The sequence below is a fragment of the Sinocyclocheilus grahami genome, unplaced genomic scaffold, assembly GCF_001515645.1.
Source record: "Sinocyclocheilus grahami isolate Dianchi unplaced genomic scaffold, SAMN03320097.WGS_v1.1 scaffold884.1, whole genome shotgun sequence".
Taxonomy (NCBI): Eukaryota; Metazoa; Chordata; class Actinopteri; order Cypriniformes; family Cyprinidae; genus Sinocyclocheilus; species Sinocyclocheilus grahami.
Genome location: NW_015506063.1, coordinates 394,914 through 421,618, shown reverse-complemented (window position 1 = coordinate 421,618; position 26,705 = coordinate 394,914). Strand labels below are relative to the sequence as shown.

Sequence of the window (26,705 nt, the reverse complement as noted above, 5' to 3'; positions counted from 1 at the left end):
GTGTTTCTGTTTCTATATATATATATATATATATATATATATGTTTGTGATATTAGTTGGATGAAACATATAAAACAAACAACAACTAAAAAAGAGACTAATTCAACTGGGGCGTTTTTTTGTATTTTCACCTAAATTTGACATACCCAAATTCAAATGTTTACCATACACACATACAATGGAGGAAATAAAAAATTGTGTCATTGTGTAGAAAACCCTTTGAACTACAAAATATGATTGTAATTCTTCATAAATAACATTATATAGGTTTTAAAGATTACAATAAACACTAAAAAAAACATAGGCACTTTTTTTTAAGTCTGTTATTCAGGTTCTATTTGCTCTAGCTCTCTGCAACTTATATTGTTTGATTACCCTAGGTGCCAAGATGTACCAGAAAAAAATTAACTTTCAAATAACAGCTTCTAAACAGGAGTTATTGAATTATAACCGAAAGGAGTAAAATTGTCCCTTTTTTGCGTCTAAAAGTGTCCTTGTGAGTTTCCTTCACAAAAACAAGTTTTATAAAGCACATTACCCCCAGATTCCTATTTCACTATGTGCCATAGCACATTTCTTGATTATTGACTGAATTATGTTTCATTTTCATGTTTGTCTACGTAGTAATATACAAAATGGCATAAGCAAATTAGACCAAATATCACATTTCGTGTTTTATTCAATCAGTTTTTTTTCTTTCAGGAGACACAAGACTCTATAAATTATAAATTCCATGTGGTTTATAACAATCTAAAACAGAATTCACATCCTCCAGCCTTATATCATTCCAGTTATGTGCATAATTTTAGTCCCCTGTCCCCTGCAACACCTGTGCATCAGCATCCTGCCTGACTGCTGGAGATGAGACGCGAGCTGCGCTGCTATCTGCTCTTCAGAATGTGAAACAAAGAAATAGCTATTTATAAACACAGCACTGTAATATCCATGTATATTTACTGAAACGCATCCTGTACTGTACTTTACTGTCAATGCATAGTTTATCAGATTGTTTACGGTGCTTTCACGTTTCAAACTAATTATAATTATCCGCAAAGTTTAAAGGAGTAGTTAACTTTCAGAATGAAAATTCTGTCACCATTTACTCACCCCCCACTTGTTCCAAACCTGTATGAGTTTCTTTCTTCTGTTGAACACAAAAGAAGATATTTTCTTTTGTGTAAGAGTAGGAAAAAAAATGCTATGGAAGTCAATGGTGCTCATCAACTGTTCAACTTGTTCCATGATATCACTGGAGGTTTTAAACCAATCACTAAGCTTAAGGCGAGGCTATAATTGAAACAGTGAGGTCAAAACACAAAGGAGGACAAGTGGACTTGGAAATTAATCTACTCATTGTGCCATCCTTACGTAACTGATCAGATCTTTGCCTTTAAGTGAAGTGAGGTAAAGCCATGTAAACCAAATTACAGGCTGGGCGAAACATTTTGAGCAACAGTTTTTTCACAAGTTTATTTTTTATTTTTTGTTCAGTATCATGTCCTGCTGTTCCTTTTCTGAATGAGGAATATGCAGAAATAAACTGCCGAAGGCAGTTTTATCTTCAATTTGTAGTGTAGACTGTGTGCTGTCAGAATGAGAGTCCAAATAGCTGATAAAAACATCAATGATGAAAAGCTGCGTGTTTGTAAGAAACAAATCCCTCAAGACATTTTAACTTTAAACGGTCTTTTCTGGCCAAAATACCAGTCGATAATCCATAATAATGCTTCCTCCAATGAAAAAGTCCATCAGCTGTTGTCCCCCAACATCAAAATCCACCAACATATTTGTTTAGAACTGTTTTCACTTGTAAATGTTGCTTGATCTATGCATATTCCTCTCCTGATTTAGCCGAGAACACTTTTTCCCTGGAGAAAGCAATATTATGGATAGCCAGAAGCAACAGTTTGAAGTTAAAAACATCTTGATGGATTTGTTTCATTAAAAAAAAGCCACTTTTCACTTCACAAGATGTTAATTGATGGACTGCAGTCGTATTGTGATGTTTTTATTAGCAGTTTGGACTCTCATTCTGATGGCACCCATTCACTGCAGAGTAATGTAATGCTAATAAGTGATATAATGCAAAATTTCTCCAAATCTGTTCCAATGAAGAAACAAACTCATCTACATCTTGGATGGCCAGAGGGTGAATACATTTTAAGTAGGCTAAATGTTCGTTTTTGGGTGAACTATTCCTTTAAAATGTTTCAAACAAAGCATCATTCATTTCAGACCTGTGGGATTTTTATACATTCGAGAATATTAGAGAATTGATAGTTCTGATTTATTTAAATAAGTGGTAAAAAGGGAAGTGGATTTGTTGTCCTCTGCTCAAAATAATTTCTCAGCAAAAAGGATTTCCATCAGTCATGTGGAAACAGTTCATGTGTGCTGCTGTTAATAGAAGTCTGAGAAAAGACAGACCTCAAAATCACACATATCATGGGAACAGAATAAATAAACACACAATTGCTGTTCAAATAACAGTTCTTCTTCTCCTCTCCTCAGATCTGAGGAGTGCCAGCTGTGTCTGAAAACACCAGTCAAGAAAGCAGATTGAAGAGGTCTCCAAAAGAAAAAACTGCATGGCCATTTTCTCTCATGTGTTATGATGCAGTCTAAGTTAATATAAATCTTGGAACTTATTTCTTGATTATGTTGTAATGAATGCAAGATGGGATATTTGTTTCCATCATATCTGTAAGAGCTGTCATGCTGTTAGCTGAGATTCCTCTCTGCCTCATTGACCATATGGGAGGCTTCAAGCTTTAGTGGGAGACGTCACCATAACTTCAGGGCTCCCTGCCTTAAATAAAATAAATTAAATAAACCAACTGTCCATCTGTGTCCAAAAAGCAATTTAGGGCCTCAGGATCACCAGTTTTGCTTATCACTGACAACCTTTTACCATCCAACCTGACAGAACTGGAGAGGCTCTGCAAGGAGGAATGGCAGAGGATCCCTAAATCCAGGTGTGAAAAACTTGTTGTATCTTTCCCAAAAAGACTCATGGCTGTATTCGATCAAAAGGGTGCTTCTACTAAATACTGAGCAAAGGGTCTGAATACTTAGGACCATGTGTTATTTCAGTTTTTCTTTTTTAATAAATCTGCAAAAATGTCAACAATTCTGTGTTTTTCTGTCAATATGGGGTGCTGTGTGTACATTAATGAGGAAAAAAAATTAACTTAAATTATTTTAGCAAATGGCTGCAATATAACAAAGAGTGAAAAATTTAAGGGGGTCTGAATACTTTCCGTACCCACTGTATAATTTTCAGATTAAGGTCTAAATTCTAGTCTTTATGTGAATTTGTGAAAATGATCTTACATTACATAACTAGCATATTCTGAATAAATGAAGACATACATATTCTCGCTGTTGTCATTCGTTATGCCATTTTTTCATTTTGACTGGAATTTGTTCATATTCTATTATAGTTGAGTGTACACTAGTGTTCAAAAGATTTTTTTTAATAAAGTGCTTTTATTATTATATACTTTTTATTATGATTTCTGAAGGATCATGTGACACTGAGTAATGGCTGCTGAAAATGCAGCTTTGATATCACAGGAATAAATCAAATGTTAAAATATAATCAAATAGAAAACAGTTATTTGAAACTGTAATGATATTTCACAATATTGCTGTATTTTTATTGTATTTTTTGATAAAATAAAGGCAACCTAAGCAACTTCTTTCAAAAACATTACAAAACAATTACAACCCTAAACTTTTGATAAATTATTATTATAAATGATTTCTAAATGTGAATTGAGTTGCTGTCAAATATTCCAAACTGCAATATTAAATGACAAGAGCAAGCATTTCAAGAAAATAACAGTTCATTATTCAAACCTTGCAAGGTTTCAAACAGTTTTGGTTACCAGCTCAGATCTTTTAGATTATGGCTACACCGCACCCAAAAACCCTGCAGTTAAACAACTTTAATGATAAACAATTTGGTTTAATCCATTTATTTTAAATAATATCCTAAAATGCATTTTTCATTTCACTCCGCACAAACGGAGATGACCAAATGGAGATCACATTTGAGATGTGTTTTGCTCAGAAGGCACATGAATCCTCTATGAAGTTCTATTCATAAGCAACCAGCTATGAGGGAAGAAGAAAAAAACAGACGTGGAAAAAATGAAAGGTCTTGCAGCAACAGGAAAACAGCTATGAGAGCACATTCCTAGTGAACCCCGGCTTAGACAATGAGGGGTGGGACAAAACTGTAGATTTTAAAATCTGTAATCTAACCCCTAAATCAAGAACATTGCTCAAAGTTTGCTTTACACTTATCGAGATGGAGTCGTCAGGAGTCGATCAGGGAATGTTTATTTCAAAGCGGAAGAAGCCTGTTTCTTCTCCGAGAAGTAGTTTCTTGTTTTCGGTTTATCAGCTCGAGATTTGACTGGAGATATATGCCACGACTCGACATGTTCTGCGTCTACACCATATTTCGCTTGAGGAAATAGGACTGATCGGATTGTGCGTGAATGAAAACTGAACTGTAAAGAGTTTAACTAGAGTTTACACCGAGAGTGCCAGGATGTGGCAAAAGTTAAGGATCCAGCACATCTGGATATGACTTGCGCCGCTGATTTCACTATATTCGCCGTTAGGAGATAATACTTTTATGTTTTGAGTAATGAGAGACGAGTTTCATAAACAGATGAAGTTTGATCAACTTAATTCGTGAGTGAGCACAAGACGAAAATCAGGTAAACCACCCTTCATGTTTTCTTATCTCTTTTTTATCTATCTATCTCTCTGAAATTGCTCTGATGGTGAATGTGGCGTAAACCATGAATTTATATTAATACTATTATTTAGAGTGTAAAATTGATAACGTTTTTAATGAAAGGGTCATGAATAGTTGATAAATGCTTGGTTAGAGCTTCTTTACCATTGTGAAGGGACAGTTGCAGCGATTTTAATTTAAACCAATCACAACATCCAGAAAAACATAAATCATAGTCTTGTTTTTTCTCTTTCATCCTTTAAATTCAAATTTGAGGAACGTTCTCTTCGCATGCGAGTTGTCAGATAACAGAAGGACATTTAAAATATGTGTTACAAGTTGGTCATTTTTAAATGTGTGTCTGTGTAATATGCCTAATAATGATGCAGTATCTGAGACTTGGATGATGTTGTCATACAATAATGTGCCAACAATGGTAGGCCGCATTATATATCACATTGCTTAAGTATTAGAATGAACTATTACAAGAATTTAAATAATGTAATAACTATTGCAATAGCTTAAATACCAGTATTCTGTGTAGACATCGTTGCACACCATGTTTTACAAGAATACTTGTTGCACTGACTGACACAGAGCCCTAAATGAAAAACACAGAACCGTGAAGTCAGATCATTTATCTCTCTAACTGTGAAATGCTGGCGCTTACAAATACACTGAGGCGTACCAGTCCTTTTTAACTGCAGTCAAAACAGGCAAGTTCCTACAGCTGCAAGATGTAGTCAGAGATATGCTGCTGAATGCTGAAATTCCCCTTGACATGCTATACTCCATCTAAACTCTTTTAAACAGAATTTTGCTCATTCTTTTATAATCATTATCATTATACACACAGTCCCGTCATAGCTTAAAATGAACTAAATATGAAAATGAAAAATGAAAATAAATTGTCACCAGTTACAGGACTTCAGACTTTCACTGTCACTTATGCATTCATAAAAAAATATAACCCAATTCATAATTCATAACTCAAAATATTCTAATAAAAAAGCATTCCCTATATTCACACTACCTGACAGGGTAGTTGTAAGTCACTTTAATATAATTACTATTAGAAATAATTAACCTAAATAATAATTAACCTAAATAAATGTTAACATAAATGACAAAACAAAGCTGTGAGCAGCAAAGGGTTTATTCTATTTCATAAAATGAGTGCTGAGAAAAGTGGAAGGAGAATAAAAAAGTGCACTGTTAGTTCCTTTGGGTCTTACATGGGAGAATGCTGACAAGCAGGTCATCGAAACAGGAATCGCATTTCATCATATTCACTTTAGGCTTTGATTCAAGACGGACACTATCTGATTTGAGAAACATCCTGGCAGCTTGGAAATAAAGATCAGTGTACCCAGAGAGAAGAGAGCATTTCCAAAAGGGTGGGGTTGTTTTCCACCTTAAATGTGGCCCAGAGGGCCCAGCAATTACTCATTTTTGTGCACTAAGCGTACGTGACAAAGTTGTTTACACTGACCCACCTGCGCTTACATTGGTGGGCTTAAATGGAGTCCTTAAAAGACTACTCCACAGACAAAGTGACTCATGCTGGGATCTCGCTCTATGTGTTTCTATATCAGGAAGTGGTCATTGTCATTTCCAGTTACCCTATATTTGTGTGTGGGCTTGCATCCCATAATGCCATTCACTTATTTCAAATGTATTGCAGGTAGCAACAAATATCACAGATTAAATAGATTAAACATTCAAGGAAACTTCTCATACATATCACTTTGCATACATATCGCTGAAGTCAGTTTTATGTGTATGCCATTTCTTCAGAAAGGGAAGGAGCAACTCTGGCTCTAATTACAGATCCATTTCAAAACATCATGGCTGACTCGGTTTTTCCATGACATCACATAAGTATATAGTATTCATACTTTAATTACAGTGTTGGGGCAACACGAAAATGTTCTTTTTTTCAGCATCCTACTGTTATACAATGATCACAGAACGAATTCGGCTAATTTGGGTCACCTAATAACTTAAAAATATATGAATGTCACTGAATTAGATTAAAAAAGGCACCTGCAAACAAATGATGCTAGAGATTTTCTCAGAACTCTTAATATTATTATAGCATAAATTAATGTATTTTTTCACTTATTGCTTGTTGAAAGTGGCCTGGATGACAGGCCAACACTTCAGCATGCAGGTTTTCCATCGTCTTCATATAATAGGCTTTCACTCAGCCATTTTGCTTGCGTGACCAGTCGACTTCCAGACCTAGCCGGGTGCGGCCTCTGAATGGCAGGAAGTATAGCCATCAATATTTACTCTGCGTGTGCAGCAGCCAGAGTGTCTGCGAGGACCAGTGGCACAGAGGAGAGCGAGGCCTCCACTAAAGTCCTCTCCCACCCACCCACTCTGAATATTATTGCAACACAGACAGACTGACTGGACCCTCTCCATCTGTCATTCTTTAGCTCATGACTTCCTTTGGTGTGGACAGGGTTTATTGAGCTTTTTTCCATTAGGGCTTGAAAAGAGATTCCTACACTACATGTCACTGTATGATTATGCCATTATATGATTCCAGCATGGAGCGTTGCCTTGTAAATGCCAGATCATCGAAGGATGGTGCAAGGGAGCATGGGATATGCATACAAGAATAAATGGAATGAGCTAGAAGTTTTTTTTGTGTGTGTGTCGAAGTGCTCGCTCTTACCCTGTATTCTGTATTCCTTCTTTCCTAGACATGAAGGCTTCAGAGATGCTCACTGTACTGTTTGTTTTGGTGTGTTCAGGGAGATATGCAACTCTCGCAGGTGAGGTTACATAATTGCAGTCACACTAGTTTTTGTGTGTGCATATTTACAGTGTTACACGAAAACTAGCCGGGTGATGTAGATATTTGCTTCCTGAGTAGACAATAAGCCAGAGGAAGCATGTATCTTCCTGCTCTGTTTGGACATCTTTTTAGACACAGTTGCATGTTTATTTTTTTCAAATCACGTTTTGGCAGACTCTCCCCCAGAGAATGGTGAGTTAGCCGTCATATACACAGTATATATAATCGGCTGAAATATTGTAATATTCCTCAAACATAATTTTTACTTACATTATCGCTGTCTTGACCATAGATGAAGGTGAAGAGGACATTTTACAGTGCAGCTGTGAGAACACATATGCTTGCCTAAACAACACCTGCTGGGGTCGCATTTGCTTCTACAGTTCGGTCTATGAGCAGGTAGTCAGGGGCTGTTTTCCCACCAGCGAGCAATGCCATGTGCCTAAAGTACCCGAAGTGTATTCCAAGTGCTGCTTCACACACCTCTGCAATGCAAACCTAAGTGTGCCTGAAAAAACAGGTAAGTAATTTTTTTTAAACATCTGTTTAGCTCAGAAAACAGTTACTCGTTTTAGAGTTAATACAGAGATTCATTACTAAAATCAAAGAGACTTTTGCATCAGTTGGCCTGACATCTGTAAATTTTACTCTCTGCTGCCTTCTACTGTTATATTGGTGTTTTACAGGGTTTAAACTTGTGCTTGAGTTTTAGTTAGTTATTCCTCATATATGTTTTGGTCATTTTAACATATTTCTAATCAAAATGCAAAATGTATTTTAGGATTGGAAATTTATTTTCTTGCCCTTTTTTATGCTATAATATTGTTTAAACCTTCAAATGCCAAAATATATAAAAAATCTGCTTAAAATGTTATATAAAATTTGAAAAATCAATATCCTGCATATTATATTAGCTATATATGCTGCATTTAGCGTGTATATACACACACACACATTTATATTTATATATATATATATACACACACATAAATTAACATCGCTATTTTTTTCAGTTGGCCTGGTACAGTGATGTTACTCTCTGTTGTGTCTGTTTCCAGTGGAAACGTCCATCAGAGTGATTCTGCTGGTGGGAGTGCCATTGTTGGTGCTGCTGGTGTTGTCTATTGTAGCCTGTGGGCTCGTGTTGTGGCTGCGTACAAGGCGACAGCACCACGACACTTCCATGCTCAAAGTCCCCAGTGGAGGGGACCCAGCATATGAGGTAAAACGTTACTGCTGGGTGGCATTCACAGCATATTTGTAATGAACTGGTCTTAATGATTATTATCTGATTTTTGTGCTCTTATTTACATAAGAAAAAAAATTCAGCTGTTTCTCATAGACCAGTGGTTCTCAAGCCTCTCCATGAAGTACCTCCAGCACTGCACATTTTGTATGTCTCCCTATATCTGACACACCCACTTCAGGTCTGGCAGTCTCCACTAATGAGCTGATGAGTTGAATCAGGTGTGATAGATGAGGGAGACATACAAAATGTGCAGGGCTGGGGGGTACTCCAGGACAGGTTTGAGAACCACTGTCATAGACAATGAGATTCAGTGGACAGAAAATGGAGAGTTTTCGACCTCTCAGATTTTACCTATGGAGAAAAATACCCTTGTAATCTCAAATATGTCTCACAATGTCATAAACTGTGCTTGAGATCCCAAAGTTTCTAATCAAAAGATAAATATCTGAGATAAAGTTAATTTGTTAATTGAAATAGAGTTGAGATCTTTAATTCAGTCTCCTGAGCAGCCTCTGAGCAAAATGTTCTGCTCTGAGTTGTTATTCAAATTGCGTGTGATTTTTCGGCTGGTCGGTAATCTAAGTGTCTACTTCTCCTTTTTAGGATATCTTTGATGAGTTTTGCACGTCGGGCAGTGGGACCGGCCTCCCTTATCTGGTGCAGAGGACCATGGCTCGACAGATCTCTCTGGTTGAATGTGTTGGTGAGAGAACATTCATCTCATTTCATCATCAACATCTCATTACACAATGCTGCATTGGCAGAGGTTGAAACAACTACAGGGTGATGCTATGAATCTAGGAGGTTGATATATGTCATGCTGCATCTTTTTTTTCTTTTTAAAGAGATTTTTTTATTCTTTTTTCATACTGTTCATCATTGAGTTTGATTGAGTGGATGGTGTCATATTTATTGAAATGTACTTTAAATTTAAATACTTTAATATTTTAAATGCTACCATAATTGATTAAATATATTTTAGATTACACTCATTTAAATTATAATTATATTATTGTTATAATAAATGTATTATATTACAAATAATATTATTAATATTATACAATTTTAAATAAGCGTATTTGTGGATTGAAATATATATTATTATTATTATTATTATTACTTCTACTAGTAGTAGTTAGTAGAATTGTTGCTGTTGTTGATTATAATACTATTAATAATGATTAATTAATTTATTTGGTTATTACTAATACTTTATTAAAATGTATACTATTCTTTTATATATATATATATATATATATATAACCAGTAATATTACTATTCATACTATAAAAGGAATTTAGTGTAACTTGTGGATTGAAAGATATTTTAAGCATTTTTTAAATTATTATTAAATTTGTTTTAAAATATGAAATACAATAATGCAGTAGTGCAGTAGTGCACTCATGATGGCTATACAGCACTATACTATGCATCTAATTTCATTATTAATGTTTCTTACAGGTAAAGGGCGTTATGGAGAGGTATGGAGAGGCACCTGGATGGGAGAGAGTGTGGCTGTCAAGATTTTCTCTTCTCGTGATGAGCAGTCCTGGTTTAGAGAGACTGAAATCTACAACACGGTCCAACTAAGGCATGAAAACATCTTGGGTAAGTTCCACCCACACTGCATTTTTCATTGCTTGTGTGGGAAGGGATCGTTCTGCGAGTACTGCTGCAGCCACAATATGTTCTGACTTACCCAAACATAATTTTTCCAATGAAGAAATTTAACAACGTTCGATTTAAATATGTAATACTTCTCTTACACATGTTCTCTGTCCGTCTATCAGGCTTCATAGCATCAGACATGACGTCTAAAAACTCGAGCACTCAGCTGTGGCTGGTCACACACTTCCATGAGTTGGGCTCCCTCTATGACTTCCTGCAGTACAGCACGCTGGACCCCGAGGGCTGTCTGCGCATGTGCCTGTCCATCGCCAGCGGCCTTGTGCACCTCCACACGGAGATCTTCAGTACACAGGGCAAACCGGCCATTGCACACAGAGACCTGAAGAGCCGCAACATTCTGATGAAGAGAAATGGCCAGTGCTGCATCGCAGACCTGGGTGAGAAAGTAGAAATTAATGACTGCTCAAATTGTCCTGCTGGTTGAGGTGAGGTGTTCTGATTACCAGGATATCACAGAGGCGTGGGACACCTTTGTAATCATCTAGCAAAATACCATAGCAACCACCAGAAAAAAATAAAAATATACTAAAAACATTCAGTACACTTTAGCAATAGCATAACAATACCCTGGAAACCACCCAGAACACTGTAAGAACCACAAGAACACCTTTGCAACTGCATAAAACATGATTGTTTTTTTAACATAATCTGTCTTCTGTGTGCCCTCTCAGGCCTGGCTGTCATTCACTCTCAGTCTAATGACTATCTGGATGTGGGCAACAACCCCAGAGTGGGCACCAAGCGTTATATGGCACCGGAGGTTTTGGATGAGAGTATTCGTGTTGACGTTTTTGAGTCCTATAAACAAACTGACATCTGGGCCCTGGGTCTCGTATTGTGGGAGATAACTCGTCAAACTATTGTAAACGGTAAGATGGAGAAAATATTCAACTTCATTTGGTGGCACCACTGCTGTCCTGTGCTCTTGTGACTTGGAATTAATTTTAAATACGTTTAAAAGTGATACATTCAGTATTGATACCAAAAACGAATATGCTGAGACTTATCAAATAATAATTTGTTTCATTGCACATTGCAACATTCAGTGAAAAGTTCTTTGACTGCAGGATCACAATGTTCTAACTAACTTTCGGTTTTCTGATGCCAAGCAACGATTTTCACCATTCTGATAGTTGTGATAGACTTCTCTATTTATTTTTCCTCATAAGTTTCTTCGTCTTCCCCTCCATTCCTCCCTCAGTTTTTTCTCCATGGGTACGTCTGTCTCCTCTATCCACCCACGATTAGCGGCCCAATAATTATAAACAATCTTATCTGGTGTCAACACTCCCGCTCATGTAGTCCAGATGCGCTTGTTCTCTCTCTCTCTTTTCTTGCTCTCTCACACACACACACACTCACTTTTTAAGAAGCACTTAATCAACCCTTTATATATAATTTGTATGTAATATGTACTAACTGTAAAACAATAGTCAAATGCATCTTTCTTGTAGTATAGGATATATGCATCAGTAAGATTTTTTCTCTTTTGTTCACCAATGCTGCATTTATTTAACTGGGAATACAGTTTAACTGGTAATACGATTTAAAATAGCTATTTTTATTTGAATACATTTTAAAGTGTAATTTATTTTTATGATGGCAAAGCTATATTTTAAAAAGCATTAATATTATTAATATTTCTGTGGACACTGTAATGCATTTTTTTCAGGATTCTTTGATGAACCTCCCTCAGTTTTTTCTCCATGGGTACGTCTGTCTCCTCTATCCACCCACGATTAGCGGCCCAATAATTATAAACAATCTTATCTGGTGTCAACACTCCCGCTCATGTAGTCCAGATGCGCTTGTTCTCTCTCTCTCTTTTCTTGCTCTCTCACACACACACACTCACTTTTTAAGAAGCACTTAATCAACCCTTTATATATAATTTGTATGTAATATGTACTAACTGTAAAACAATAGTCAAATGCATCTTTCTTGTAGTATAGGATATATGTATCAGTAAGATTTTTTCTCTTTTGTTCACCAATGCTGCATTTATTTAACTGGGAATACAGTTTAACTGGTAATACGATTTAAAATAGCTATTTTTATTTGAATACATTTTAAAGTGTAATTTATTTTTATGATGGCAAAGCTATATTTTAAAAAGCATTAATATTATTAATATTTCTGTGGACACTGTAATGCATTTTTTTCAGGATTCTTTGATGAATATAAAGTTTAAAATAACAGCATTTATTTGAAATAGAAAGCTTTTATAACATTATAAATGTCTTTACTGTCACTTTTGATCAATTTAATGCCTCCTTCCGACTTTAAGTATTAACTTCTATAATTAAAAAAAATCTTACAGGCTCCAAACTTTTTAATGGTTAGTGTGTAAATATGCAAGCTACTAATTTGCATTTTTAAAACACTTCTTTATATAAATTCTGTTTTAAGTAAATGCAACAACAACAAAAACTTTTTTAATGGTCTCACTATAGCTTTTTACCCCATAATGTCAGCTGCCATAAGCTGCTCATAGACTCCCTGGATAATTTCCAGCCATCCTCCCACAGAAGTATTAGTACTGCCAGCCTTCAAACTCCCAAACCACTGTTTTATAGATATGGTCAGAAGAGACTTTCAGTCTCAGCACACATCTTGCATTTTTGTCAGTAAAAATTCAAATGCAATGTAGTCAGCAAATGTTGACAAAAACCCATAAAATCCCTTAATTCTGTGGTTTTCTCAGGGATTGTGGAGGAGTACAGACCGCCGTTCTTTGACGTGGTGCCCTCTGACCCAAGTTTCGAGGAGATGAAGAAAGTGGTGTGTGTTGACCAGCACAGGCCCAGTCTCCACAATCGACTACACTCTCATCCGGTGAGATACTCAAACATGCCAGAGATACAGACTCAATGACTCAGAAGACTTGGACTCTAGTCAGACGCTACACAAGGCTTTGCTTTGACAGCTGTAGTCTGGAGCAATTTATTAGGAAAGCATTAAATGTGTGTGGGACAAAATATTCTGTCAGTCTATGATGTCACTGAAAATAATCTTGTGGACTTTAATTTTAGGCTTGCTGTACAGAGCTTATTTATTGCATATGCAACATAGAAAATGGATGGAAATTTACATTTATCCTGTTTAATGCCATTATCAAGATAGCTATTCAGCAGCCATGTGAAGAGTAGCAGACTTGCAAGCTAGTGGCTAAATTTGTTGCAATTTGCATTTGAAAATAATTCTCCCTTTGAGTCCATATCTCTTGTTGAAACTGTTTTGCCATATTAGACTCTTTTATGTCTGCCACATACACATACTCCCTCCTACAATGTATCTGCTCAGAAGAGAAATCCAAAAAAACGCAAACAACTAACAGTTTTGAAAGACAAATCCGATATCACACATATTTCAAAGCTAGCATGACACATCAACACCGTTCTCACAAAATCCTATTGTTTTGTCTCAGAAGTGGGTGAATTTGGAATTGAAGTTGAAATACAGCGAAATCTGGGTCACTTCTTTGTGTCTATTTTGGTAGTTTGATTTGAAATGAACTCCAGTCACTTATATATTCATGCATTTGCACACCGAGAGGAACATGTGACCATCAGAAATGACAAAACAAATGATTATCTACTCTTTCTATATGTTTTTCTGTCAAGATCCTGTCTGCAATTGCGAAGATTATGAAAGAGTGCTGGTTCCAAAGCCCTTCAGCTCGACTCACTGCTCTGCGTGTGCGAAAGACCCTCTCCAAACTGGACCAGGACCATGACTACGACATAGACAAGCTCAAACTGGACCTCTAGAATAAACCCCCTGCCATACATTTCCAAGGAAGTTAAATTCTAATGGACCCACATGATATATTTATCCATATGAGTACTTTCAGACTCTTTTAATGTGCTTTTCAAGCTTCTTGTCTTAAGGCTCCACTGAACATGGTTTATCTTATCATGACGTTGGTTCACTGTGGGAAGTCGAGGCCATAACTCTGCAGTTAAATGTTTCTCCTCAAATATATCCACACGACTGCTCTTCTAGGACCTGCATATTTCAACACGGTGACTCATTTGTTACTGAAATTAAAACAAGGTTGATAAACCCACAAAATTATTTTCAATATAGTGAGAAGGTTTTACGGGCAGGATGTGGGTCATTCTGGACTTCCTCACTGCGGTGTTTCCTGAAATTCTTAACTTCCTAAACATGACTCTAACCTAGAAAGGTTGGCACATGCTTTAGACTGTTTGTTGCACTTATTTTTTTTTTGTAGCTGTTTTTTGGTTCCATGAAAGACTTTGAAATGAATTTTAATCTTTTTAAGAACAAGAACTGCACCAAGTAATTATTAAAATTTAGGACATATTAGTATAGTGCACTTTTATAAATTGTTAAATATGTTTTACAAGATCAAAATTACAATCACATTACTCTAGCTGTAATATATATATTTTTATAATGTACAATATATTTGCTTTTTCAAAAATGATAATAAAAAATGTGTATACAAGTTCTTTTGCACAAAATGTCTATCGTTATTTTCACTCCAAATAATAGTATTTAAGTATTAATAAAACGTCAGTATACTGAAGCAGACTGAACATTTCTCTGCATCAAAGGGGTCTTCAACAGAGGGACTACCAATTATTGATAGATCTCAAGCTAATTTTTGTAGTGGAAAAAATTTAATACCGATAAAATGTATAAATAAATACATGATCGTGTTTATAAATAAACAAACAAATAATCACAAGAAGCTAAATTTTACTTAAATGGGTCATTGAACATAGTTTTGTCCACTAGAAAAAAAACGTTTGTCCACAAGAGGGCATCATTAATTGCTCATTCCGCCCACCCCAAAGTGTAACACTGGGTTCTTGTTGCCTTTTCTCTCAGCACAGCAAACTTTGCCACAGCCCGATCTGGTTAATGAATACAGTGTCACTTCAGTAGTCCTTAAGGAGATATAAGGGAACTATTAAATTTGGCCACAATCCATTTCTTATAAACCATAAACAATGTGTATCCTGTCTTACAAGCCATGCAATCTAACAATTGTTAGAATTGTTGTTCGGCATGAGAGACACTAAAAGACCCGATACCCCTCGGGAACCACCAAGACACACCTCTGTGTTGTTGAACAACACTTCACAGATACAATACTGAATGTATCCTTCACTATCATGTTTCAGACAGACCTATATTTACCCAATGCAAACAGATATCTCATGTATCTTAATCATAGAAACGAGACTGCCAAATGGGTGTCTTTCCAGTATAAATCCCTTCCTACGCACACCGACACGCAGAGAAGGCCAAAAGATCAGATGTTCCACTGATTGATGGATATTTATAAGATGTTTATCTCTGTTTTTTTTTTTCCTGAGCCAAAGTTTCCCTTCAGCATGTCGTATTTGTCTTGCTGTCAGACTGTATGGCGGAGTGAGAGGATGGCATTGATTTCTGTCTGCCTGTTTATCTATATCTGCGCCCTCGCTATATCCATCTGTGGAGGAGCACAGAGAGGGGGCTTTACTGGAGATAATTTCCCAACTCTGCCTGTCCAGTCAGACAGGCAGAGGGTTATTTTTAACAGGAGCACAGTGGCCGAGTAGAGCATCAATGCCCCACTCTGGTAGGCCAGACTCCTCTGAAATGGTGCCCTTCTATCAGCTGTGACATTTTTACACAGAGTGGACCCATTCCACATGCCTTTGTTTGAAAAACTCGGATATGAACGCCCAGCTGAAAAATGTGGATTGATAATTGAAAGATATGACCCCACTTTATATACAATAGACAGCCAGGGGCCAGATTAGTACGCAGTCTAGCAAAGGCAAAGAGGTTAATGGTAACAATAGAGGTTTAAGACTGCAGGCCGCAACACTAAACGCTTTGTGTTTGACCTTTGCATCGAGAGCAACTTGAAAGGACTTTCAGTGTAATTAGATTAGAATTTGTACATCATTCTTTATGTACCCATACAGCTTAATGCACTAACCGAGAGTCTCCTCGTGTCATGTGGCCATTAAGAGGACAAATACTGAGTGCATCAAATGTTGCCCAGCTGAAAAATGTGGATTGATAATTGAAAGATATGACCCCACTTTATATACAATAGACAGCCAGGGGCCAGATTAGTACGCAGTCTAGCGAAGGCAAAGAGGTTAATGGTAACAATAGAGGTTTAAGACTGCAGGCCGCAACACTAAACGCTTTGTGTTTGACCTTTGCATCGAGAGCAACTTGAAAGGACTTTCAGTGTAATTAGATTAGAATTTGTACATCATTCTTTATGTACCCATACGGCTTAATGCACTAACCGAGAGTCTCCTCGTGTCATGTGGCCATTAAGAGGACAAATACTGAGTGCATCAAATGTCTCTTTATTCCTCAAAATTAAAATCACAAGTTCTACTCTGCCCTGCTATTTAGAGGAAGTAAACATCCTGAGGTCCTGGCAGAAGCCAGAGCGCTCCTATAGGAATATGTTTGACTTATTTCCCTAAAGCCGCAGTTTTCTTTTTCATACTATGAAGTCAAGAACTAATCAATGATTTGTTATGGGGGTCTGAGGTCTCTTAAGCTTAGCCCATACTGTGGTTTCTGTGGGAGTCCTGAATGCTTTTCGTGCTGCTCACAGGGGTTCTGTAAGCTCCTTTGGATCACACACATCGCACAATGTGGTTCCAGCTCGCAAAGGTAACTCGGCTCCGGAGTCATATTATTAATGCTGAGACTCTGGAGAATAGTGAACACCTCCTGCTGGATCACTACTAAGATGTGATCAAAAAAACGGCAAATATCTCATTGCTTTCATAGACGTCAGACCTTAAAATATTCTCATCAAAAAATAAGAAATGTTCTCTCATTAAACAACCATTCTCTGATAATGAATGTATGCATGTACAGCACATTTTATGATTTTTAAAAGACAGTTACGTAAAATATTTCCATGATCTGGATGCATTTTTCCCATTCAACTGGATTGTTTTATTTACTCATCACTGATTCTTGTAACATGAGACATAACATTCTACCAAACAATTCTATCTGCCCTAAGTTTAAAAAAATATTGTATTAATTTTTATTCTCCGAATTACAACACTTTTTAAATTCAATTTAAATATTTTTATTAAAATGTGAAATAAATTTTAATACATAAGAAAATACAGCAGAAAAAGCTCCTGCATTTCATAAATGTGTGATATAACAAATATGGTTATTTTATCAACAACATCAGGTTTCCTGTCAGACTGTGGTTGCAAGTCCATTGATGAACCTGAAAATCAGTTTGAAACTATTCTATATTCTCAATCAATCACTCATTGAAGTGAATTCAAGAATATTTATATAATATTACATTGTTTTTTTATTTTAATTCTAATATTATCCATAATAGATATAGAAAACCTTGGTATCTGCCAGCGTTGACCCACATTTTAAGCAGACAACGGAAAAAACACTTTTTGTACAAAAAAAAAAAAAGTGTAAATACATCTGAACATTCTGAACAGATTAGTCCAAAATAATTCCTTGATTTATAATCTTTTTTTATTTTCCTGATTTGTAAACTGTTTTGACCCAGTGTTCAAGAATCAGTGTTACTTGCCTTAATTCGTCCATGTTAAAGCCACAAGCTAAATGTCTGGAACATAACATATGACACAGAATAAATAAAAAACAATCCTGATGAGACCTCAACTACAGACAGGACCATCGGGTCAATTCACACATGAGTCCTTGTAAAGAGACATTTCACCACAACAAAGGAGCCCAGGCAGCGGAGCCCTCCCCTTTAAAACTAGGCACACCCCTTTAACCCACTATTGTCTAGCCGAGCCTGGCAGCAGGCGGTGTATGGTTGGTTTGTGGTCGTGTTGGAAGTCTCGCTCGCTTGTCAATATCACACAACGAACGCTTTAATGCTAAGAGATGGGAATCTTGCAGTCATGCTTCCACGACGAACTGCCCTAGCGCTGCTCGCCCTGTGTGGATTAATAGCGGTCGGCGATGGTGAGTCGGGTGTTTGTGTGTGTCACCCCTCTCTGTGTGTATTTATTTATTTGATAGGCTGCTGGTGTGTGTGGGGAGAGAGAGAGTGTGGCCAGGCTGAGGCTGTGCTGTGCTGGACGGGGCAGCCTGGCGCTCATCATGGCGCTGTGTCTGGGGTTTGTAAACCAGTCATCTGTACCGTAAATCATTTCTTATTCCTATATAACTAACGTTAGTGTTGTATTTTGAATTGCGCTTCATTCGCGGAACATAATTGATGTTTGTATATATAATTTTTGAGGTTCGTCTATTAACCGCGTCAGTGTTTGTTGTGCCTTTTTTAATATAGCCAAATACACACTCACACACACTCTCTCGCTCTCTCTCTCTCTCTCTCCACACACACACACACACACACACACGTTTCCTTGTTAACATACAGGCCTGCTGTCCCTAATAATTGAAATGCATGTATTTACGTTACGTTGCAACTATTAATTATGAATTATGGCATGTATGTTCAAACCTCTAGTATTTCACACAACTGACGTCAGATGTTGCAAAACTTACATTTATTAACCTGCGACGCCAAACTTCCCCGGTGGTTTGTGACGAGCCACGTCCTCCTATTCTGTGACGAGCGCTTCTGATTCGAATCTTTTCATTTAATCGTTTGAACCGGTTCACATTCACACTACCGGTCTGAAGGATTTGTTCGCGAATGACTCGTTGAATCGAACCGGGAACAGTCTCTTTCGGATATGGTCGATTCGTAATTAAACGAAAAACGAGCCGAGTGTTTGCGCAGAATGTACCATACCAGAGTGTCAGGAACCACATAATGACGTAAATACGTCATGACGTCAAATGATAGGTATTTGATTTAGAAAAAAAAGCGATTCGTCATGACCTAAATAAATCGCAGAATCGCTTATTTATGCGATGTTCTTGCTCATTTTTTACTTCAAATAATAAAACAAATAAAAAAAACTGAAAATACACAAGGTGTTGGTAAATCCTCATGATTATTTTTTTTACCGTGATGCGTTACTGCCATTCATTGTTGATGACTGACATGTGTCTTTGATTTTTCATTTTATACAGATTTAATAACAAAGAGAACTTTTAAGAACAGAACAGATTCACAGAAATTAGTCTAATTTCCCATTACTAGTTGTGACATGTAACTCAGCATGAATTCCAGTGATTCATTTAAAAATGACCGGCCTTGTTTGTAGTTACATGTTAGATTATATCATAAATGTTGTTGACAGTACATCGTTTGCTGTGGTATACCCTGTTTACAAAACAGTCTGGTGGTGTTTCTTAACATTAAACTGCATTGTGAATTTAAACTGCCGAAAACAGTCCTCATCGACCCCATTGCTATATTGCGAAGCCATAAGGCCTAAAATATTGCCAATTTCTTAATGTATTCACATACTTTACTGGTTCTAGAAAACTAATGTTGTGTTTTATAACCCCTGGCAAGTACATATTTATTGTAGAGCACAATGGGAAGCTGGTCATTCAGCAAGTTCAGACTCAAGTCAGATTTGGAGTCTGGTCCTTTGTAATGGAAATGTGGGCAATGAGCCCTATTCAGTGGCCTGTCAAGGGAGTCTGCCTTTCTTTTGTATGGCCAAACTGATGATGGTTACATCCACAGCACAAATAAACATGTCTGTGGTTGCATGGCCCAGCACGATAACGGTTTATGCTTGGAAACACTAGTGAGATTTGCTGGAAGGACAAAACTGTGCAAATCAGTGTGATGTTGTTCAGATGATTTTGAGAAGTCAACAAAATATAGTATGAAAACTGGCCCACCTTTTTGTAGTGTGATCATAACTAGAATGCTAATGAGTGTGGATTTTTTTTTGGTCTTTAAAATTTTAAATTACGTTTTTCCCCATTGCTGTGACATTTCACTGAAGACTGTGTAATGAAATTTAACACAGCAGGGGCCATTTTCATCTACGATTTGAAAAAGTTCAGCAATCTGTGATTTTTAATTGGTGACTCATCTTTTTCCAAGAAGCATCGCTCCCACTGTTCGCAAATGGTTGTGTTGCACAAAATACTGCCAAATGCTCTAGTAGAACTTGATAGGAAATGCTAAACAGACAGATCCCACCTGTAGTACGTCTGACTGGGTCAGCTCAATGTCAGACTCTACAGTGAGCGGATTGTAGCGCGAGAGGCGCCTTCGGGCTGCCAGTGATGGGTTTGCACAGCTGCCGGTAGTTGGACGCAGACTAGTGGAAGTGAAACAGATTGGCGACTCCAGCCATGTTATGGTAATTATTCCACTGAGGTGCTGCTGAAACCAAGCAATTTAAGGCGATTTGGTGTTTCAAGGCTCTGGACTTTCAGTTTGTCTGCCTAGTTTCTCAGTAAGAATGCATTTTTTTTGTTTGTTTTTGATAAACTAGCTCTGGTCGTGAGTCTTCCAGCTTCTAGATGTCCGTGTGACGCTTCTCGCAGGCCTGTGTGAGAAAACAACAGCAATGTGATATGGGCACTGTGAGCTAGGCAGACAGCCGTGAGGCAGGGTGCGTCGCTTTCATCATCTTTCATTCTCTCGCACATTTTTCTTTTCCCTTCACACACAGACCAGACTGAAGCATTAAACGTGCTCCAAGTCCCTGCTCTTCTACATTTACGTTTGGTAAAAAACTCTTCAGGAATGACACAATAACCCATTCAAACTTACATTTTATGAGTGACTCACTTGCTTACAAGAAATGACCATTAACTTGTTCCACTTCTCATAACAGGAGCACCAAAGTGGAAAAAGTGAGTTAAAGGAATAGTGAAAATTTACGCACCCTCAGGTCATCCAAGATGTTGATGAGTTTCTTCATCAGAACAGATTTGGAGAAATTTAGCATTACATCACTTGCTCACCAGTGGATCCTCTGCAGTGAATGGGTGCCGTCAGAATGAGAGTCCAAACAGCTGATAAAAACACATCATAGTAATAATATAATAATAATATATAATAACCACAAGTAATCCAAATCACTCCAGTACATTAATTAATGTCTTTTGAAATGAAAAGCTGTGTGTTTGTAAGTCTTTCTCCAATGAAAAACTCATCTCATCTGAAGCAGGAGAGAAATATGCACAGAACAAGCACCGTTTACAAGCAAAAACAGTCCAAAACCGTTCTAAACAAGTATGTCGGTGGATTTTGATGTGAGAGGATAACAGGGGATGGACTATTTCATTGAGTTAATTGATGGACTGAAGTCGCATGGATTACTTGTTGATATTTGGATGTTTTATCAGCTGCTTGGACTCTCATTCTGACGGTACCCATTCACTGCAGAGCATCCACTGGTGAGGGTGATGTAATACAAACTTTCTCCGAATCTGTGTTGATGGGGAAAAAAAACTCATCTACATCTTGGATGGTCTGAGGGTGAGAATTATGAACTGCAGAGCATCCACTGGTGAGGGTGATGTAATACAAACTTTCTCCGAATCTGTGTTGATGGGGAAAAAAACTCATCTACATCTTGGATGGTCTGAGGGTGAGAATTATGATTTTTTTTTTTTTATTGTTGGATGTTAACTCTTACTTTAATTGTAAGCACATTTGTAATTTTAGCTGTTTATTAACGCATTAAATTATAATAGAAATGTTCTGAACCTCAAAGTCTCTGAACTTGTGTTGTGTAGGCAGGAAGGAGCAGACATTTAAAGCCCGTATCGCAGGAGAGCTCCAGGTGCTGTGATAGTGCTGTTATGGAAATGAAAAGGAGCACATTAAGCCATATTTTGCATGTGTGTGCTTGTATATAAGATCAGAGAACGGAAAGTGTAGCAAAGAAAGATATGTGGGTTCATGAGGAGTGTGTGTGCGTGCGAGCATGTGTCTAGGGAGGCCGGCTGCTGGGGTTGAGTCCACGGTCACAGCCGACTGAAGCTGGTCTCCGCTTCATTAATGAACTTGCTAATGACCCGAATGGCCGGCGGGCAGTACCGATTACATTGAGAGACAGACCTTTGTTTGACCTAGATTATAGTGCATGTTCAGAAATGGTACATTTAATTGACTTTTTTCCCTTAGTACTAAAAACATTATCTTGCGGCTTTTATTTTCTTAAAAATAAGGGTCATTTTTATTATAAGCTTAAAGGAATACTTTTGTCATTGTTTACTCACCCTCATGTCGTTCCAAACCCATATAGCATTATTTTTCCATCAGACATTTTTGAAATATCGCAGCTCAACCGTATCTGACCTAGGTCTATCAAGTTCCAGAAAGTTCCATAAAAAATATAAAAGCAATGTGGCTTTTTAAGAATTTTCATTTTTAAGTGAAAACACATTTCTATTACAAAACAATTTCAAATAAATAAAAAGAAAAGTGACGTGACGTGACATGTGGCCAAGTATGGTGACCCATACTTGGAATTAGTGCTCTGCATTTAACCCATTCAAAGTGCACACACACACAGCAGTGAACACACACCCGGAGCAGTGGGCAGCCATTTTTTTTTTGCTGCGGGGCCCGGGGAGCAGTTGGGGGTTCAGTGCCTTGCTCAAGGTGGTATTGAAGGTGGGAGAGAGCGTTGTACATTCACTCCCCCCACCTACAATCCCTGCCGGTACGAGACTCGAACCCGCAACCTTTGGGTTACGAGTCTGACTCTCTAACCATTAGGCCATGTCCCCCCCCCAAGAATAAATGCTGTTCTTTTGAACTTTCTATTCATCAAAGAATCTTGGAAAAAATAATATCAGTTTGCATAAAATTATTAGTTTTCAACATGGATAACAATAAGAAGTGATTCTTAAGCACATAATCAGCATATTAGAATGATTTTTAAAGGATCATGTAACACTGAAGAATAAATTACATTTTAAAATAAATAAAAATAATACTATTTTACTGTTTTTTTTTTTTAATCAAATGCAGCATTGGTGAGCACCAGGCTTTAAAATCTTGGACTGTAAACTTGTGAATGGTAGTGTATCTATTTAAAACTAAAGCACCTCTTATACTTGTCAGAAATACCTTTTTTTGTCGGATGAAATGGTTTGTGGCTGCTGCCCTTTGAAAGAGAAAAGACTTTTGAAAGAGAAAATGTTTTCAGGGGGAAAGAGAGATTCATGCCTCTGGACCAGATGAGTAATTTGACCATGAGGGTTCTGAAGAAGCTCCCCTTCCTTTCACTGCATTGATTTTGTGAGTGTAGTTCGACGTGTGTTTTAGAGTGCATGTCTGTGTGAGTGTGTGTGCTCTGTCTGGTGGCGTCGGCATGTCTTAATCAGCTCACTGTCTGGGTGCTCAATGGATCTCATTTCAGCTCTATGCATCTTGGGTAACTGCACTCTCTTAGTCTGCCCGCTCTCAGTAGCCCCTGGCATCCTGCTAGAAGAGGAGGGTGATGGGCTTTCATTATCCAGAGGAGGTGAAGCAAGAGATAATGCCTCCAACGAGAGTTGAGCACCGCTCCGGCTGTCCATTTGTAATAGATCTGAGAGGACTGCTTGTGTTGCAGGGGGCAATATTTGCCTCTGAGTGTTTAAACCACAAACCCTGTGAGCTCTTAATCCTCACTTTGACCCCAACATGGAAAGCTGGTACTCCTGAAGGAGAGGTTGTGAAATTTGTGCTCCATAGTGAAGGCTTTAGTCACAGTACCGGTAATGTGAAGTTGTTTGCGGCTTCAACGTTGACTAAAGACTTCCCATGAGCCCCGCTCTGATCAGCCAAGCAGACTGTTAATGGCAACGATTTCATTCACGTCTTCCCGCAATGGTTTTCATTTCCTGTCTGAACAAGAATGGAATGATAGGAACTTCACACTGGCAGTGAGATTTTGATGTCGTCCTTTACTGAATTCCCCCTTTTCTGTTGGGTTAAGCCAAGTCTAGACTAAGGTTTTAATGTCTGTCACAGCTAGTCTCTCGGCCGAAATCCCGTCACAGCTGGGGGTTCTGTAAGTCGCCCTCTGTTACCTCTCTGTGTTCTGTCTTGGCATATCTGTTTCACCGGCAGCTCTTAAAAGCATGTCAGGGGAGTCCCCTACCCCCCAGCCACTCTAACAGTAACTCCCCCATCCTCCACCGCACAACCCACTCCCAACCTTTGTCCAGACACAGCCCGCCCAATCCCTCCTCATGTCCCCTTAATCTCCACACAAAGAGCCAGTGTAAGGCCACCAATTATGCACATACAAGACCTCGCTTGGCCTGAACCGCTCACGCTCCCTCGCCACAGGCTTGGAGCCACGCATGCCGTGTTGTCGACTAGCTTTGCATAAACGCTGATTGGTCTTTTTGAAGTTTCGCAGACTGTACTGCAGGAATTTGAGTGGAAAGAGTGTTGGGTTTCTGTAGCGCAAGTGATTTATTGTTTGGTAATGATGTGGAAGGTTTGGTTTAGTAAGTTGCATTTTTATAATTTTATCAATAACTGATTTAGATTTTAGACCCCTTAACCTACCCCCAAACCTAAAAAGTCATGATAAATAAAGTAAAAAAAAAAAAGTAATCAGATATGTATTTCTCATGATTATGCCTTAATATCTTAATATCAATTTGGCTTCATCTTATTTTTTACTTTGAGGTGGAAACAAGCATAGCTATTAGATTTCAAAAGTTTTAAAAATGGCTTGTTTTAAGTGTAAGGTACCCAAAAATGCTCCTTTAGGTTAAAGTCACAATGAAAGTAGCAACATACCTTTTCTTCTGAATTGTGACGTACATCTGATTGCAACCGATTATAACAAAATAAAAGTTGTAGGGCTGGGCATTTAGTCCAGTTGATTTTGAGATGTGGGTGTTGCACTCGGACAGACTGAATGATTTTGTGAAGTCCGCCATTCATCAGAGAAGTCTGTCATTTTCACAAAAAAGATTGAGTTATGACACTTTCATTAAAAGTTATGAGGTCAAAAAATGAAATAAAATGTATGCACATGGAGGAATCTTTCATATTAAGATCTATAACATGCATTTGCAAAATAGCTAAGGAAAGTTTCTTGCCGACTTTAAATTGTATGTTTAACAATACCTAAGCGTTAGGTTCAGTGAATACACAATATTCGTAAACATAGATTGACATAGAGAATACACCATTTCACACATAGATTGTCGTGTAGTGTCCTCCGATATATTTTAGTGTAGTATGTTGTTGTCGCAAGTTATTGGCATGTTAATGACTCTTTACATCATAGAGAGGAAATGCAGTTTTTTTTTTATATGAAAAACATGTTGGAATATGAAATATGGCCACAATATACATGCATATAATGGCTTGAAGAGGCTTTGTGATTGTTATACTGACATAAAAACCAATGTTGTGTTGTGCAGTTGTGACGTCTCTCGAATCCTTATTGTTTGATGGAGACTTTAAAAACTGAAGTGTGTAATTTCTCTGTCACCATGCAGAACTGCAAAAATAATTATTGTTTTTTAAAACAGGTTTTCCTGAACACTCCCCTCATCTTTCATTAGTCGACAAAACAGATAGCCCTGCCCCCAAATCACACCATTATGCTCAAATTGAACAGTTTTGATAGTGCAACAGTAAAATTTTTTGGGGGAAAATCTGTCTACAAATGGTTACTTATAGTTGTCTCTGCATATTAGATTCGTGGCATGCATAATGTTGTCCCTTAAGCAGAAATTTAGGTTATGGTGAGGCACTTACAATGGTATAGTTAATGGGGCTGTTTGAAAGTGATGCGTTAAATAATATAAAAACACTTACAATTAATCTTATAAAACTTGTGTAATTTGTTCTAGCCATTTTTGCTGTAACTTTAGAGTTTTAGGAAATACAAGTGCATCTCAATAAATTATAACGTCATGGAAACGTTCATTTATTTCAGTAATTCAACTCAAATTGTGAAACTCGTGTATTAAATAAATTCAATGCACACAGACTGAAGTAGTTTAAGTCTTTGGTTCTTTTAATTGTGATGATTTTGGCTCACATTTAACAAAAACACATCTCAACAAATTAGAATATGGTGACATGCTAATCAACTCAAAACACCTGCAAAGGTTTCCTGAGCCTTCAAAATGGTCTCTCAGTTTGGTTCACTAGGCTACACAATCATGGGGAAGACTGCTGATCTGACAGTTGTCCAGAAGACAATCATTGACACCCTTCACAAGGAGGGTAAGCCTTTGTTTTGACAAACATTCATTGCCAAAAAAGCTGGCTGTTCACAGAGTGTTGTATCCAAGCATGTTAACAGAAAGTTGAGTGAAAGGAAAAA

General features: G+C 37.4%; 2 protein-coding genes across 3 annotated transcripts in view; both read left to right on the top strand.

Moving 5' to 3' along the window:
• The first annotated feature begins 4,217 nt into the window (after positions 1–4,217).
• Positions 4,218–14,895, top strand: LOC107563639 (activin receptor type-1-like). The gene is made up of 10 exons (XM_016248559.1): positions 4,218–4,733; positions 7,468–7,539; positions 7,855–8,082; positions 8,621–8,784; positions 9,415–9,514; positions 10,273–10,419; positions 10,602–10,877; positions 11,172–11,369; positions 13,205–13,335; positions 14,124–14,895. The coding sequence occupies exons 2-10, from the start codon at positions 7,470–7,472 to the stop codon at positions 14,268–14,270; spliced, it is 1,461 nt and encodes a 486-aa protein (XP_016104045.1). The 5' UTR covers positions 4,218–4,733; positions 7,468–7,469; the 3' UTR covers positions 14,271–14,895.
• A 3,414-nt stretch (positions 14,896–18,309) lies between these two features.
• LOC107563637 (activin receptor type-1B-like) overlaps positions 18,310–26,705 on the top strand; it is a 16,141-nt gene continuing 7,745 nt past the window's right edge. For both annotated transcript variants that reach the window (XM_016248558.1, XM_016248557.1), the window contains exon 1: positions 18,310–18,480. In XM_016248558.1, coding sequence (XP_016104044.1) covers positions 18,390–18,480 — 91 coding nt within the window. In that variant the 5' untranslated portion in view covers positions 18,310–18,389. The remainder of the gene's footprint in view (positions 18,481–26,705) is intronic.